This window comes from Chrysochloris asiatica, unplaced genomic scaffold, assembly GCF_000296735.1.
Source record: "Chrysochloris asiatica unplaced genomic scaffold, ChrAsi1.0 scaffold00137, whole genome shotgun sequence".
Lineage (NCBI taxonomy): Eukaryota > Metazoa > Chordata > Mammalia > Afrosoricida > Chrysochloridae > Chrysochloris > Chrysochloris asiatica.
The window spans coordinates 5,540,024-5,556,159 of NW_006408655.1; the positions used below are offsets into that span (position 1 = coordinate 5,540,024).

Here is a 16,136-nt window from a genome sequence, read left to right on the forward strand (position 1 = left end):
CAAGCAAGTCTTCAAGAAAGATTTGCTGAGGAAACAGTTCAGGACACTGGTTTGGAAGGAAATCTCCCCTATCAGAAAACAATCCAAAGTTAAGAGTCCTTTTGGCAAAGGGGTCTCAATAGACTAGGGGAAGAAACGACAGAAATGGTGGTTAGGTCTCTACTTGTATCCTGATAACAACGCATCCTACCACCTCAGGGGACCCTGGGAGAGCAAACCAATCATGTGGTGGACTTTGTCAGTGGATGCCCCAGGAGACACGGAGCTGCAGCTCTCTTCTCACCCATTTCTGTGGGAGACAGCCCAGGTTTGGGCAAGGCTGGCAGAGCTAACATCCCTTCCTATCTCTAGGCACTTTCCTACCTGATTCATTCCCAACATTACTTAGATTCCATGATATCTGGAATAGCTAGTTGCCATCCGCTGTCCCTGGCAACCCATGAAAAGTGATGGGGGACAGAGACTGGGATGGGATTCCTGTGTCCCAGTCTCCTCCATATCATTCCTTTCCATACTGCTGCAGCCTCCAGTGCTCTCTCTCTCTGCACCACCAGGCTTTGGGTGAGCTGCTCAGTCACTTGGAGCTTTAGTTGTCCAGTTTGTACAAAACAAGCTACCTGAGCAAACATTTCCAATAATGCTCTTGCTCAGAGTTTCCTTTAGGTGGGACTTAGTGTCTCAGGGCTTTTTGTATGTGTGTGTGTGTCTTAGGTAAGTATGAAGAATGGGATCTGGGAAAAAATCTGGAGGATGAAAGGTCTGATAGCCAGATCAGCTTCTCCCTTTCTGATCCAGCACCTCCTGGAAGCCAGCGTCTAAGAGTCACGTGTGAAGCCCACAGCATTTGCTATTACTATGTTTAATTTTCCTATGAATGCTCTTTGTCTGTCTCTCCTTGTTAGAAGGTGTACTCGTGGCACAGTGATTAAGTTCTCGGCTGCTCACTGAAAGGGTGGAGGGTTGAACTCACCAATCACCCAGCAGAGAAAGGTGTGGCAGTCTGATTCTGTAAAGATGACAGCCTTGAAAACCCTGTGGGGTATTTCTACTCTGTCCTATAGTGTCACTGTGAATGAGAATCAACTTGATGGTAAAGGATTTGGTCCCTAACTGTCAAGTTGACTGAAGCCTCCGAACCCAGAACAAGGTCTGCCAAAAAAAATAAATAATAATAATATTCATCGGTAAATAAATGCTGTATTAGTGAATAAATAAAATGAATGAATAGATGAATGAATGTGACTGAAATAGTAAGAAATGAGCAAAAGGATAAATTAATTTTTTAAATATAAGAGGTTTATTAAAAATATGTTACATGGGATTGGAAGAAATTGAAGCAAGAGAATAAAGACAAATAAAAAGAAAAACTAAAACTGTTTTCATTGCAAACAAAATCAAATTATCAATGAAAAAGTATACAGTTAAATGTAAAAACATTTTACCAATATGATTTCCTTCAAAGCAAGGTATGTATCTTCAGCATCTTTTAATATCCTGAGTCTATTATAGTGAAAAGCAGAGACTTGAAATGCAATAAACGTTTAGCAAAAGAAGAAATGATTAAATACATTTTTAAAACATTATCATAAAGTTAAAATTCCTTATAAGCATTTACAAAGAGAATTAGTCACTTGCCTAACTTAGGCACTAGACCTTTCTTTAAAAACTAAAGAGATAATTGTAAAACTAATTTTTTTTAAAAAATTAAATAATTGAATTTTAGTATCAAGAAAAGTCATCTAGTTGTTAAGTGCCAAAGAGTAGGTTCCAACTCATAGCGATCCCATCTGTATAGGGTTTCTAAAGAGCAGTTGGTGAGTCTGAACTGCCCAACCTCCATGTTTAAATCACCACTCTGGCTCCACACCTCTACCAGAGGAGAACTCAACTTGGGGCAACACAGTCTTCAAAGTTTGAAAATCTTGATAAAAAGTTCTCCCAATAATCAAACGTGAACCTGTCTCCATATGTTGTTGTTGTTGTTGTTGTTGTTGTTGTTAAATGCTGGGGAGTAATTTAATAGTGATTCATAGTGACCCTGTATAGAATTTCTGAGGCTTTAAAGCTTTTGCGGGTACAGAAAGCCTCAATCTTTATCCCTAGGAGTGGCTAGTGGACTTGAACTGCTGACCTGCATCTTAATGGCCACACAGAAAATGTCTAGATCACAAGGCAGTTCAATTATGAGAACTAAGTAAGCATCCAGTGACTTTTCTTCCTCCAAATGACACACATGAATTAAAGGATGCAACCTCTATGCACCTTTGATGCTTTCCTCCTCACCACAATCCCATTTTATCCAACTCTTCCTAGAGTGCCCGTAATCTCCCAGATAGGGTCTGATCCTAATTAGAAATGGTTCATTTAATCTAGGTTAGCACCATCCATGTGCTAAGTGCTATTACTGTATCCATAAGTCACAACATTTTTCTTTTGATGGTGATGTTGACATTTCTGTCATCTAATACTCTTCAAAAGGAGCTCTGGTAGCACAGTGATTACTAATCAGGCTGCGAACCTTAAGGTCAGCAGTCTGAAACTACCACCCACTCCATGGGAGAAAGATGAGGCTTCCTGCTCCCGTAAAGATTTACAGCCTCGGAAACCCTGTACAGGGTTGCTATGTGTTGGTACCAACTCGAAGGCACTTAACAACAACAACAACAACAATGCCCTTCAAGGAGTCCTAGTGTGGTGCTGTTAAATAAGCACTGGATTGCAAGGTCATTTCGAAACTGCAAGATTAGCAGTAGAAACTCTTAAGTAGCTCCTTGGAAACACTGTACAGGGTTGCTATGATTTAGAATCAACTCAATGGCACTTAACAACAACGACAAAATGTCCTTCAATCTTGCTCAGTCATGCCCAGGCATGTAGGGTGCCCCACATACAATCCTTGTGTATTTGGTGGAATGTTGTTGTAGTTAAGTGCCATAGAGTCGTTCCGACTCATAGCAACCCTGTATAGGGTTTCAGAAGAGCAGAGCTCACTGATGGGTTTGAACTGCCGACCTTGTGATTTGCAGTCCAGTGCTAATCCTACACTGTCACACCAAGAGTTCTATCTGGTGGATTATCAGGACTCAAATGTAGCCTTTCATGATATGCCAGGTATAATTCATCTTATTAAGGAACCTTGGTGGTAGTGCTCAGTTACTAACCAAGAGGTTGGTGGTTTGAACCCAACAGCTTATCAGCAGGAGAAAGATGTGGGAGTTAGCTTCTGCAAAAAGTTATAGCCTTGGAAATCCTGTGGGGCAGTTCTACTCTGTCCTAAAGAGTCATTATGAGTCCAAATCGACCAGAAGAAATGTGTTTTAATTTGTCTTGTTAAATAGAGTCTGTCCATCAACTTAATCCATCAAGGTATCTAAATCTGATGAACATATCTTAAATTTTCACAAATTAACTATGTTAAACAGGAAACCCATTAAGAACCTCTATTTAGGTTAATAACATCCATTATCTCAGTTTCATTATATCCTATAACTTTTGATGGGGGGTATTTTAATGGGTGATCTCAGTCTATAAAGTAAAAAGATCTATGAAATTTGTTCCTGTTTCTTAATAAATAAAATAGTTAACATATGCTTGTCTCATTTTTTGCTGAATGCCTAGTTTATTTTGTATTTTAGATCATCATACTCGTGACTATAAACATAACCATTGCAGCTGATCACTTTGTAGGTTATCACAGAAATGGTGAGTCACCAAGTACAATTTTTAAAAGCACTCTTTCTTAAAAAGGCTATGTAATTTTCTACTTGCAGCATTAAAACAGTCATTTCATTTATAGCTATTACTAAGTACCACTTTAGAATCAAGATAACAGCAAATTGGAGGCAGCTGAACTTTAATTCATATTAATTTTCTCCCTTAAAACAGCTAATGGAAAATTATGTCAAGCTAATAAATTTCCAAATAAGTTTGATTTCTTAGGAGCTGTCCTTACGTAGCATTCCCTTAGATGAATACTCTACATACCTTGAAAACTAAGATTACTATAGTCCACACACCTCAAGAGTAGAGGTCACCTGACAAGCTTTTATATGCCTTAAATATAAATGTGTTGGTTTAAGTCACATATACATTCATCATGTATTTTCTCTTTAGCATATTTTATAGTTTATATATATGTATCTGGAGTCCTGGTGTGGTGCTGTGGGTTAATGCGCCAGACTGCAAAGCTGTTTGAACTGCAAGGTCGGCAGTTCAAGCTCACCACCTGCTCTTTGGAAACCCTATACAGAGTTGCTATGGATTGGAATCAACTCAACGGCACTTAACAATATATATATAATGTATATATAATGTACCTATATCTTACTTTCTTAAAATACAGTACATTCTATATTTTGTAGTACCAAATGGATAGTATGGAGTCCTGGTGTGGTGCTGTGGGTTAACGCGCTAGACTGCAAAGTAGGTTTGAACCACAAAGTTGACGGTTCAAACTCACCAGCTACAACTCAGAAATCCTATACAGAGTAGCTATGAGTCAGAAATGATAACAACAATATGGATAGTATACATACCTCTGAAATTCCTGAAGCAGGACACCAGGATAGTACTGGTAAAATAATAATAATAATAAATACACTCTCTCAAAGCGCCTGTTCAGAGCCCAGGTAAAGTTTTCTGATAAGGACTATTTAACTTCTGCCTGATGCTAGTCTAGTGTGAAGGATCTCACCAGTTCATGGCACCAGTTACCAGCAAGTCAGCTTGGCTCATGGGAGCCATATGATTTTCAATGGCTGGTGCGTCAGAAGTGAATCTCCTCAGGCATATCTGGATGGATTCATACCTTCCAACCTTTCGGTGAGCAGCTACGCACATTAACCATTTGCCAACCCAGGACCTCCCTCCATGGCACAGACCATCCCATTTTTAGAAGCTTTCTTTGTGACCTTTGTCTACAAAATTTTTTAATGGGGAATATTTAATAAATTAGTCTTCTAGAAACTCCACATCTCTTAAGGCATATCAATCAAGAAAACATCACTTTATCACTGTAGTTGAATTTAAGCATCTGAGAACATTTACAAAATATTTTTAAAACACTGTTTTATTACAATGTTAAAAGTTTAGGACATTAGAACCTGGAATTCCACTGAATTCCAGAATTTGATTAAATACTTTATTTTGTTGTTGTTGTTAGGTGCCATCGAGTTGGTACCGACTCATAGCAAACTTATACACAGTTGGCCCGATTCTGGGTCAACTGCCACTTGGCCAATCCATCTCATTGGGGGTCTTCCTCTTTTTCTTTACAGTACTACAAATTTGATACTGTTACTGTTGTTGCTGTGTGCTGTGGAGTTGGTTTTGACTCACAGTAATGCTGTATAGGTTGTCCGACAGCAGCTGGTGGGTTTGAACTGCCGACCTTGTGGTTTGCACTCCAATGTTTATCCTACAATGCCACACAAAGCATCCTGATACTACTGTTGTTGCTGCGTGCCATCGAGTCGATTCTGACTCATATTGACCCTGTACAGGATTTCCAAGGAGTAGATGATGGGTTTGAACTGCTGATCTTGTGGTTAGCAGTCTAGTGCTTATCCCACAGCACCACATTAGAACTCCCTGAAACTATGGCTGTTGTTAAGTGCCGTCAAGTCGGTTCTGACTCACAGAAATCCTGTATAGGGTTTCCAAGGAGCAGGTGGTAAGTTTGACCCACCAACCTCATGATTCAAACTGACATTCTGGTCTAGTGCTTATCTTTAGAGCCAAAAAGTAAAAAGACAGTATGTATTTATCACTAGCACTATCATGCATATCTACTACTTTTTTGTCTCTGTCATTAGCAGGCAAAGTTCTGAGAATTAAAATGTTATCAAAATATAAAATTCATGTACATAAACTTAAAGGTATCTTATTAAAATTATATAAATCAATAAGAGATAATCTTATATAGAGTCCAGGTTTTTCCTTAGTAACAAATTTGGTGGCTAATTACAAGGAGAACATTGCTAGTGTAGAAGACATACATTATCTTTCCTATTAATACATATCCTACTATATGATAACACATGTTAAAAATACAAATGAATTTTCCTGTTTGGGCAGAAAAAGAAATGACAAATTCCAAAATGTTGCACACATTTATGTAAGCATAAAATAAGAAGCGATGTTTTCCTTTTCTTTCTTTATTGCCTAATTATTGCTTATCACAAATTAAATATTTTGTTGTAATTATTTGCTTTATGGAATAGTCCATAACATCAGTAAGTGGCTTGGGTGACCAGATGTTGGCAGGAAAAATGAAGTCCATATTAGTCACGGTCAGTCATGCAGAATCTCAACCTCAACATCATATATTTTTAGCCTCATGTTACATTGCTGAAATTAGCATTACTGCCAAACTGGATGACTGCATACCAACTGATGTTTTGCAAAGAATACCTATGCTCCATATTTTCAGAAGGAGCCTTGGTGGCACAGTGGTTAAACGCTTGACTGCTATCGAAAAGGTTAGGTGTTCGAACCTACCAGCAGTGCCACAGGAAGAATATGTGGCCGTATACCTCCTTAAAGATGTACAGCCTTAGAAACCCTTTAGGGCAGTCTATTTTGTCCTATACTACACTATCACTGGAGTCCTGGTGTGGTGCTGTGGGTTAATGCACCAGACTGCAAAGCCGTTTGAACTGCAAGGTTGGTGGTTCAAGCTCACCGCTGCTTCTCAGAAATCCTATACAGCGTCACTATGGGTCGGAACCGACTCAACGGCACTTCACAACAACAAGAACAACACTATCACTATGAGTTGGAATCAACTTGATGGCTTTTTAATGTATTTCAGACTGTCAATTATCTAGGTATCATCTACAAGAAAGTTTTGATTCTGGAGAAAGAAGTGAAACTGTCAAAGAATAAGATGGGCAGAAATGGTAGTAGAAATGTGATATGGTTAAGAACCCGGACTCTGGAGTTAGATGATTCATGCGCATTAAATAGTTGTGCCACATACTGGCTGTGTGGCACTGGGCAAATTATTTAACCTCTATGTGCTTTAGTTTCCACATCCCTAACTTTCTATGTGTTGCTATTATTATTTAACTAAAGTTTAGAATGAAGAACGCACAACTATGTAAAAGGAAGAATCTTCTTAAAAGAAACCCAACAAGTCTCCATTTGTAAGTGGTTACTGACCACCCTCTATGTTGCAGGCACTGTTCTAAAGGCACAGGGGGAGAACAGAGAACAAGACAGATGAACTTTCTACTCTCATGCAGCTTTGCTGTTGTTGCAAAGTGCCATCAAGTCAGTTCCAATTCATAGAGATCCTGTATAGGGTTTCCGAGGAGCTGTGGCTGGGGACCTTAAATGGCTAACTATTTGGGTTCAAACCGACCTTACGGTTCAGTGCTTATCCTACAGTACCATACCAGGACACGTGTTGCTGTTGTTGGTAAGTCGGTTCTGACTTAATAGCAACCCTTTATAGGACTTCTGAGGAGCAGCTGGTGAATTTGAACTTCCGACCTTGTGGTTCAAACTGACCTTATGGTTAAGTGCTTATCCTATAGCGCCACAACAACAACTATCAAGTCTAGTAACAAGTAAACTAAAGTAACAAAAACCGGTTTGCATTATAAAAGAAACAAAACATTAACAACAAAGGGCGAGAGAGGTGAACTAGCCTATTTTGAAATTAAATCCACTTTAAGAAATACAGTAGATTAAATACATTTAGAATTCCTTATGTGCTAATGTCCTATGAAGAAAGAATGCAAACTATGTAAAAGGAAGAATCTAAGGATCTCCGGTAGCGTAGTGGTTACCAGCTGGGCTGCTAAACTCAAGGTCAGAAGTTCAACATTACCAACTGTTTCACAGGAGAAAGAGGAGGCTTTCTGCTCCCGTAAAGATTTACAGCCTCAAAAACTGTATACAGGGTCGCTCTGAGTTGTAAAGAACTCCCTGGCACATAGCTAACCAACCAAGCTCCTATATTCAAGATGAGCTTGCATGATGACAGTTTTTAAATTCTTCTGCAACTTGCTGCTGTTCAGTGCCATTGAGTAAGTTCCGATTCATTGTGACCCTGTGACCAACAGAAACACTGCTCTGCCCTGTATCATCATAATTATTGTGACGTTTGGGCCCACCGCTGCTGTCACTGTGATAATCCATCTCCTTGGGGTCTTCCTCTTTTTCGCTGACCCTCCACCTTATCAAGCATGGTATCTCCAGGGACTGGGCCCTCCTGAAAACATGTCCGAAATATGAGACATGAAGTCTCGCCATCCTGGCTTCTAAGAAGCATTCTGACTGTACTTCTTATGATGACTGCAATAGCTGTGGCCATTTGAAGAAGGCACCACTGGGTAGCCAGAGCCCACAGAAAAGGAAATTCCAGAACTACTTATCTAAAGGACAGAGCACAGATCTGTGAATTCCCAATTCAACCATTAACTCTTTTTGTGATTGTGGCACTGTAGGAAAAGCACTGGACTGCTAAGCGCAAGGTCAGCAGTTTAAACCCACTAGGTAGTCCTGGTGTAGCCTTCGGATTAATGCGCCAGACTGCAAAATCGGTTTGAACCTCAAGCTTGGCCATTCAAGTTCAGCAGCCACTCCTTGGAAATCCTACATAGGGTAGCTATGGGTTGGAACCAACTCAACAGCACTTAACAACAACAACAACATGATTAGAAACTGATTCAACGTCACTGAACAACAAGCTACTGAAATCTTCTCCACTTTTCGATCACAAGTTAAATCTGAGCACAGTTTAATATTTGCCCCAAGAATTAAATTTAATTGGCTGTAGGATAAACACTGGGCTATAACTGCAAGGTCAGCAGTTCAAATCGACCAGTTGCTCTAGGAAACCCTATACAGGGTTGCTATCAGTTAGAATCAACTCGACTGCACAAAAAAAAAACAACAGCAACTAAATGTCTAAATGCAATTAAAATGTACTCTATACATAAACAGAGTAGCGTGGGGATAGGAAAAAGAACATAAACTTGCATGTTTTTTTCATTTTCTAGGATTCTACCATACACCATAGACAGCACATGAACCAATATTTCTAACTTACATTCAATATTTAGTACCCAAGATAAACAATGTAAAAAGAAATCTAAATAATTTTTATCAGGCTATATGTTTGATCTACATAATTATTTAACACTTTAAGAAAACTATACCTCACTTTGCAGCTGTGTAACTTCTCTTGCAAAGACGCTGTCAATTGTGGCTGGCATCTGCTTATAAAGAGAGTTGGAAAGGTCTGCCTTAACAGTGCCCTTGTATTTGGCCTGGGGAAAAAGAAAAGGAGAGAAAAAAAGAAAAGCATTCCTCATTTCCTTTACTGTGAATAATAGAAAAAGAATAAAAATAAGCTTTCTTTAGAAACAATTGATTTGAAAATCTAAAATTCTAAACATGATTTTAGATACTGGATCTGACAAACATATTCTGAAGAGACAAGTCACAAAATACTATTTTCCATTGAAATCCACGCACATTTCTAAAAGTCAATCTATTTGTGTGTCTAGAGTGTTACGTCTGTTTGGTCAGTGAAGATGAAAATTTAAGAACTGTTGAAGAAAATACAAGTCATTAGTAGAATTTACTGCCTGAAACCCGAATCCAAAAGACAACGTTCTTCCTAAACTCCTTCTGCCACAATGGATGATATTGTTATTGTTAGCTGTCGTTGTTTAGGTCTCCAACTCATGGCAACCCTATGCACAACACAAAGAAATGCTGCCTGGTTCGGGGCCATCCCCCAAATCAGCTGTAGATTAGATCATCACCCTCTATAGGGTTTTCCCTGGCTGATTTTTGAAAGATTGCCAAGCCTTTCTTCCTTGCCTTTCTTCATCAGCTTTGTTAAAGCCTGTTCAGCATGCAAGCCTCTACTGACTGTTGAATGGTGCCTGCACATGAGGGGCACTGGCTAGGAATTGAATTCTGGTCCTCCTCTGGCCAACCAGAAATCCACCAGTGAAAGCTATGGTCCCCATGCGATGGGGGGATGGAAGTGCTCTCTGTTGCTTCTGTGCCTCTCCATCCAACTACACACTGCCTCTAGAGACCTTACTTGTTGTTGTTAAGGGCCATCGAGTCAGTTCTGACCCAAAGTGACCCTGTATAGGGTTTCTGAGGAGCGACTGGTGAGCTTGAACTGCCGACCTTGCATTCAAACTGACTTTGCAGTCCAGCACATTAATCTATAGCACCACCCACACCAAGACTTCAGAGACCTCACTTATCACTTACAAAGAGAAACACCCATTCACCATTTTCTCTTAAGAAAATTAGACTCAAAAGAACACAATAGATTATACACTTGCATTTTTCTTCTCTGCTGTTCTACCAGTTAACTACTTTAGGAAATAGAACCAATTAATAATTGAGAACACCAAAAATTTCTCTGCATATGAAAAACACTTAGATTAGGCATAGCAAACAATATCATGTTCTTTCAGACTCTGTAAATAAGACTTTAATATGACTCCTCCTATGAATTAGATTTGAATGTTGATTTATTGATGCTATAATTTTTGTGTTTCCAGAATTCTTTGAATTCTGTCACTTAATAAAGGAAATGTCACCAATTTTCCTCAATGTTCTCTTTCAAATTAGCTGAAATAATCCAAAGAAGATCACGCTGATCTTTTTCCAACATAACTTACGAAACACTAGAGGTCAGTAATTTACAACACTTTTATTCATTCTCTTTTCAAGTTTATCTCTTTTAAATGATCTATTCACAGACTACAAGAATGCTTCATCAGAGAAATCACTGTTAACATTTCTGTGCTTTACGATGCAACATAAATTGCAGCCCTAAATCCTCTCAGAAAGAGACTCTATGATTTTTCAGCTAGAAAAATGAACCTAGTACATTTCTCACTCTGGTTTCATAGTAGATTTCACTACTGAACTGAATTTATCCCTTTCAAAAGAAGTTTAAATTGATTTAATATTATTTATCAAAGAGACCACATTATATAGAATTGACTGGTAAATTTTACTTACTTTCAAAATTATGATATCCAACAGTTCACATATAATAAGTCTGTTTAGAAACTAAGAGTTGGGAGGACTAACATTAACTGTTTTTCCAATGGTTTCTACTTAATTATATATATAAAAAATTTCTTTTCATGTGCTGTTCTTGCTGTTACATACCCTGTACAGACAGGGTTTCTGAGGAGTGGCTGGTAGGTTTGAACCATCTACCTTATGGTTAGCAGTCCAGAACTTATCCTACAGTGCCACACCAGAACTTCACTTAATAAAATAGATCAACTGCTGTAACTGTTATTGTTAAGTGCTGTCAAGTCAGTTCCTATTCATAGCGACCTGTAGAGGAGCAAATGGTGAGAGTCTGAGCCATCAACCATTCGGTTCAAACCAACTTTGTGGTCCAGTTACAATGCTACACCAGGACTCTAGACCAACTATATACGGCAAAACTATATATAGCAAAATATATCAATTTCCATATGAGTTCACTGACATAGTATATAGAAGAACGCTGGGTTTAAAAATGATAAAGCCAGCATGATAAGCTATTATAATTGTAAAATAGATAATTCTTGTGTTTCTCACATTTATTACACAGCACAAAGTGCTATAGTAATTGTGAACCATGACTGAACATTAAATCAACAAGTTAACTCTTTTAAATATTGATAATTGAGGTACCACCCCAGACTAAAGCAGCGCTTCATGGGTACAGAGCCTGAACAATAGTGTTCATATTTTTAAAGCTCCCCAAATAATTTTGATGAAGTGACAATAGAAAACATCCTAATAAATAAATGGGATGGGGGGTAGTGTAAAGGGGGTAAGAATGACCCAAAGGCCTGCCCGTATTTCCCCTCTGACAAGTGATGATCTAACCTTGATTTTCCTTCACTTAAACTCAGTCTCAGAATTCATTGCCTACACCAAATTATTTAAGTTCAATTACAAAATGGAATTTTGAGAAACTTCAAGCCAGATGCTCATTGAAAGGAATACAGAGATTATTGGGGGAAAGAACTGTTAAGGACCTATAGGGATTATCTTAAAAACTGTCATATTTCCCTTAGACTGTGTGGATTTTTATTTTATGTTATGTAGACTATATTAAGATATTTGTGACCAAAATTTCCTTTTCTACTTTTTTGGGAAAACTAAAGAAATAAAAGGCTTACAACTTAGGTTAAGCCATTTGGCACTAATAATTTCTACATATGAAAGTGCATATGGTTTAACTACTACCAAAGCAAATGAAGCACAAGAAAGAAGGATTTTCAGTATAAAAATAAGAAGGAACTACATTAAAATCTTCACTTTTCATCAGGTGATTCTTTTAAGAGAGCAATGGCTAATACATGGATAAAGAGCTCTTTTAAAATAAACACCTTATTTTTATACATCATAATGTAAAATTCAGACTAGCATATAATGTTAATAACTCCTGGTGTGGTGCTATAGGGTCAGCGCTGGACTGTGAACCACCATTTGCTCCTCAGAACCCCTATACAGAGTTGCTATGAGTCAGAATCTTCTTGATGGCATTTAACAATAACAATATTAACAACAAAGCTATAACAGTATTAACAGCTAAAATATAGGTATCTAAAATATTTACCTGACTCTTTGTGCCTTGCATTATAATATGTAGCTACCAGTAATGGGTGTGACTAACAATTATTCCATTTCCATAGCATTTAAGAATAAAATAAATCATCTCCTTAATTACTGTGTCAACTATATATTAGCTATTGAACAAATGAAAAGTCTTGACTTACTTTCATACAAATATTCATTATTTTGAAAAATAATACAATACTGGTTACAAATTAAAATTGGAACTGCAATTGCATTATGAATGCTAACATAGTTGGTTTTTCTAGTTGATATAAAATAGCTAAAATGTCCTTCAAATGAAAAGTTATATAAATTGAACATTCAATGGTTCATTCAAAAATATTATTCAACTTTAATGCATAGACTTTTAACTATAAAGAAAGAGAAAATTCAAGTCATTTTGCAAGGTTTGACACCTTACCTCAGAAATAAATGCACCAATATTTTTTACATGGTTTAACATAGGAGTATCTGTCACAGATGTACACTTGTCCTTTGACTTTTTATATTCTTCTTTATAATGAATCTTAAGAAGAGAGAATAGTTGATATAGGGAGAGAAAGAAGAAAAATCATTTTAATGACCTTATATTCAACAGAAGGTTCAAGTTGATAAAGTCTAATTTCTGAAGTCTATTCTCAAATGTAAAAAGATCCTCAAAACAAGCCAAATTAAGTCAATTCATATCTAGCACAGAATTACAAAACTGATGAAGAGTATCAAGGGAAAACTCTTCTAGATAACCAAGGATTCAGCTCTGTTTAAGGATCAGCACTAGGTATATTGGAAGCTTCTGGCTTGGTCAGCTTTCCTAGAGAAATCATTAAACAATCTACTCTCTCTTTTTACTCAAACAAATGTCTTGCTTGGTTTATTGTTATTTTTAAGCCACTGACTAAAACTCTTAAGCCTATCATCAAACAGAAATACTACCCTCAAGGTAGAAAGCAATAAGTCCAACAGGATCGTTGTACCAATTAAGAAATAGAGGCAGGAACTAAACAAATGAAGGTTAACATTATCATTAATACCTAAACAGACTAGATTGGAGGCTTAGATTGCAGCCATGATGGACATCCTATTACTAATTGTTGTTTCCTTGTTAGCTGTCATGATGTTGTTCCCTTGTGAAGTGCTGCCCACTCCTGGGCTATCCCCACTGGTTACTGATTGGATCACTGTGATCCCCACTGATTGGATCACTGTGATCCCCACAGAGTTTTTATTGCCTGATTGTCTAGGATGTAAAACACCAGGCATTTCTTCCTAGTCCATCTTGGTCTGGAAGCTCTGCTGGAACTTGTTCAGCAGCATAGCAACAAGATTTCACTGGTGGCTGTGCGTGAGGAGCACCAGTCAAGAATTGAACCTGTGTTTCTCATATGGAAGGTAAGAGATCTACCACTGAACCACTTAGGCCTTCTCTTACAAACAGCTGTTGTCAAGTACCTTCAGGTCTATTTCAACTTATAGCAGCCCCACGTGACATGTGGTTTTCTAGGCTGTAATCTTTATGAGAGCAAACAGCCAGAACTTTCTCCCATGGAACGTGCTGGGTGGGTAGGTTTGAATCATCAACCTTTCGGTTAGCAGCTAAATGTTCTTTCTATTACTAATTAATTATCTCAAAATTAGACATACCCAATTTATTAACATGAAAGAGTCTCCCATCCTAATTCTTTCCCCCATCAAGAGCAGAGCCTGCCAAGAAAGTATGCTGCGGGGTGGAGAGCTGAATGTCACTTCCCTGTGGGCATGTATAGAAAGGCTTATCTGAGTCTGCTCATTTCTCTTCTTAAATTCACTAGTGAACGGTGACACCCCTACCCCTCTAGGGAGAGGGAACAGGACAAAAGGCTTACTCCTGGGGCAGGTCCCACGTGGACACATAAGCACAAAAGAAGCCAGTAACTATGGAGAAAGACCAAAAATGCAAACCTACTGTGGTTCTAATTGCCAAAACCTGGGCAGGTAAAGTTTAGGACTACATCGCTGAGAGGATGAAGGGAAAAATTTAGGACTAGTTGAGAGGTTGAAGGTAATTTCTTCAAAGTTACACCACCCTGTACTTAGTGATAACTAGTTGCATAGTGGTTACAAGTTGGGCTGTTAACCTCAAGGTCAGCAGTTCAAAACTACCAGCAGTTCCACAGGCGAACAATGAGGCTTTCTGCTCCCGTAAAGATTTACAGCCTTGGGAACCCCATACAGGATTGCTATGAGTCGGAACTGACTTCACGGCACACAACCACCACCACACAACCCTGTAATAAAGTCATGTTTATCCACCCAAAATAGTAAATACTTGTGTTGAAATAAAAGTGTCCCAATTCATATGATAAATTATATGTTCTCCCTAATTATAACCCAAGAGTGATGTTTAATTGTATATCCTACCTGGCCTTGAAAGAACATGACAATATTGATGTTGTACACTAGCATTGCATAGAGAGATTTTACCATATGCAAACGTCATTTGAAACGTGTTCTTTGACCTGAGTCATAGCCAGATATGAACATATTAAGTAAAATTATGTCAAAATATCATCATGTAACTGCTGTGGCTCTCAGATATTAAATGTCTACCACAATTAACATTTGCTTTATTCATGAAATCAACATTAGAACATATTTATCTTATCTGAGCACTAAATTACTTTTTTTTCTTCTCAGAGATTAGCCATAATTTTAGGTTTCTGCAAATCACCCTCCTCAGTCACTAGTAATTAAACTGTTAATGGCAGTATGATAAATAGTAGACTATTTTGATCATAAGGAGAAAAAAAATGTCCGTTATATAATTAAGTGTGAGAGAAAATAACCTATCATTAGGCTTAAGTTGAGCTCATTATTTTTATCTTTTGCCACCATCTTTTCCCCATCACATTCACATTCTTCCCTGCGGTGCTATGTACTTAGGCTACAGGCCTCCGATAAGTCCGGACATAAGCAGAATGTTCCGGACGGGAGCACAGGATAAGGGTGAAGTATTTACTTCCTTTGCTATGCAGGCAAATACCTCAGACATAAATGAGCTCTCCATTTCTTTCTTGCATCTCTATTAAAAGATATTACAGTATATACACAAATGTGTGTGTTTTATATGTGTGTACAATGTCTAATCAGTTCTATGACATAGGTGACAAAGCAAATGTTCTTATATTTTTATATAAATATTGAATGCCACAAATTAATGGCCTTCCCAGGGTAAAATAAGCAAAAATAAGTGAAAAGGAACCTCAGTTGTGAATGACACAAAATTGTGTGTAAAATAAAAATCACTGAGAAAATAACCAACTGGTAGCTCACAAGTCAGCTTTCTGACTTGTGGTATTTCAGAGTAGGCTTGTACTCCACAGAGTTTTCAATGTTTGATGTTTCAGAAATAGATTATCAGGACTTTCTTCCTAGAAACCTCTGGGTAGGACTCAACCCACGAACCTTCCAGTTGTTGTTGATGTTAAGTGCGGTAGAGTCAGTTCCAACTCATAGCAACCCTGTATAGGGTTTCCAAGGAGCTGCTG

General features: G+C 38.0%; 1 protein-coding gene across 2 annotated transcripts in view; it reads right to left on the reverse strand.

Moving 5' to 3' along the window:
• The window catches only part of NEBL (nebulette), a 598,576-nt gene that overhangs the window by 178,070 nt on the left and 404,370 nt on the right, over positions 1-16,136 (reverse strand). Inside the window, exons 3-4 of one of the 2 annotated variants that reach the window (XM_006869893.1) lie at positions 13,034-13,138; positions 9,168-9,278 (exon numbers count right to left, since the gene is read on the reverse strand). The exons of the other annotated variant lie outside the window; for it this stretch is intronic. Of the exons in view, the coding sequence (XP_006869955.1) occupies positions 9,168-9,278; positions 13,034-13,138 (216 nt within the window). The remainder of the gene's footprint in view (positions 1-9,167; positions 9,279-13,033; positions 13,139-16,136) is intronic. 2 annotated transcript variants of the gene reach the window in all.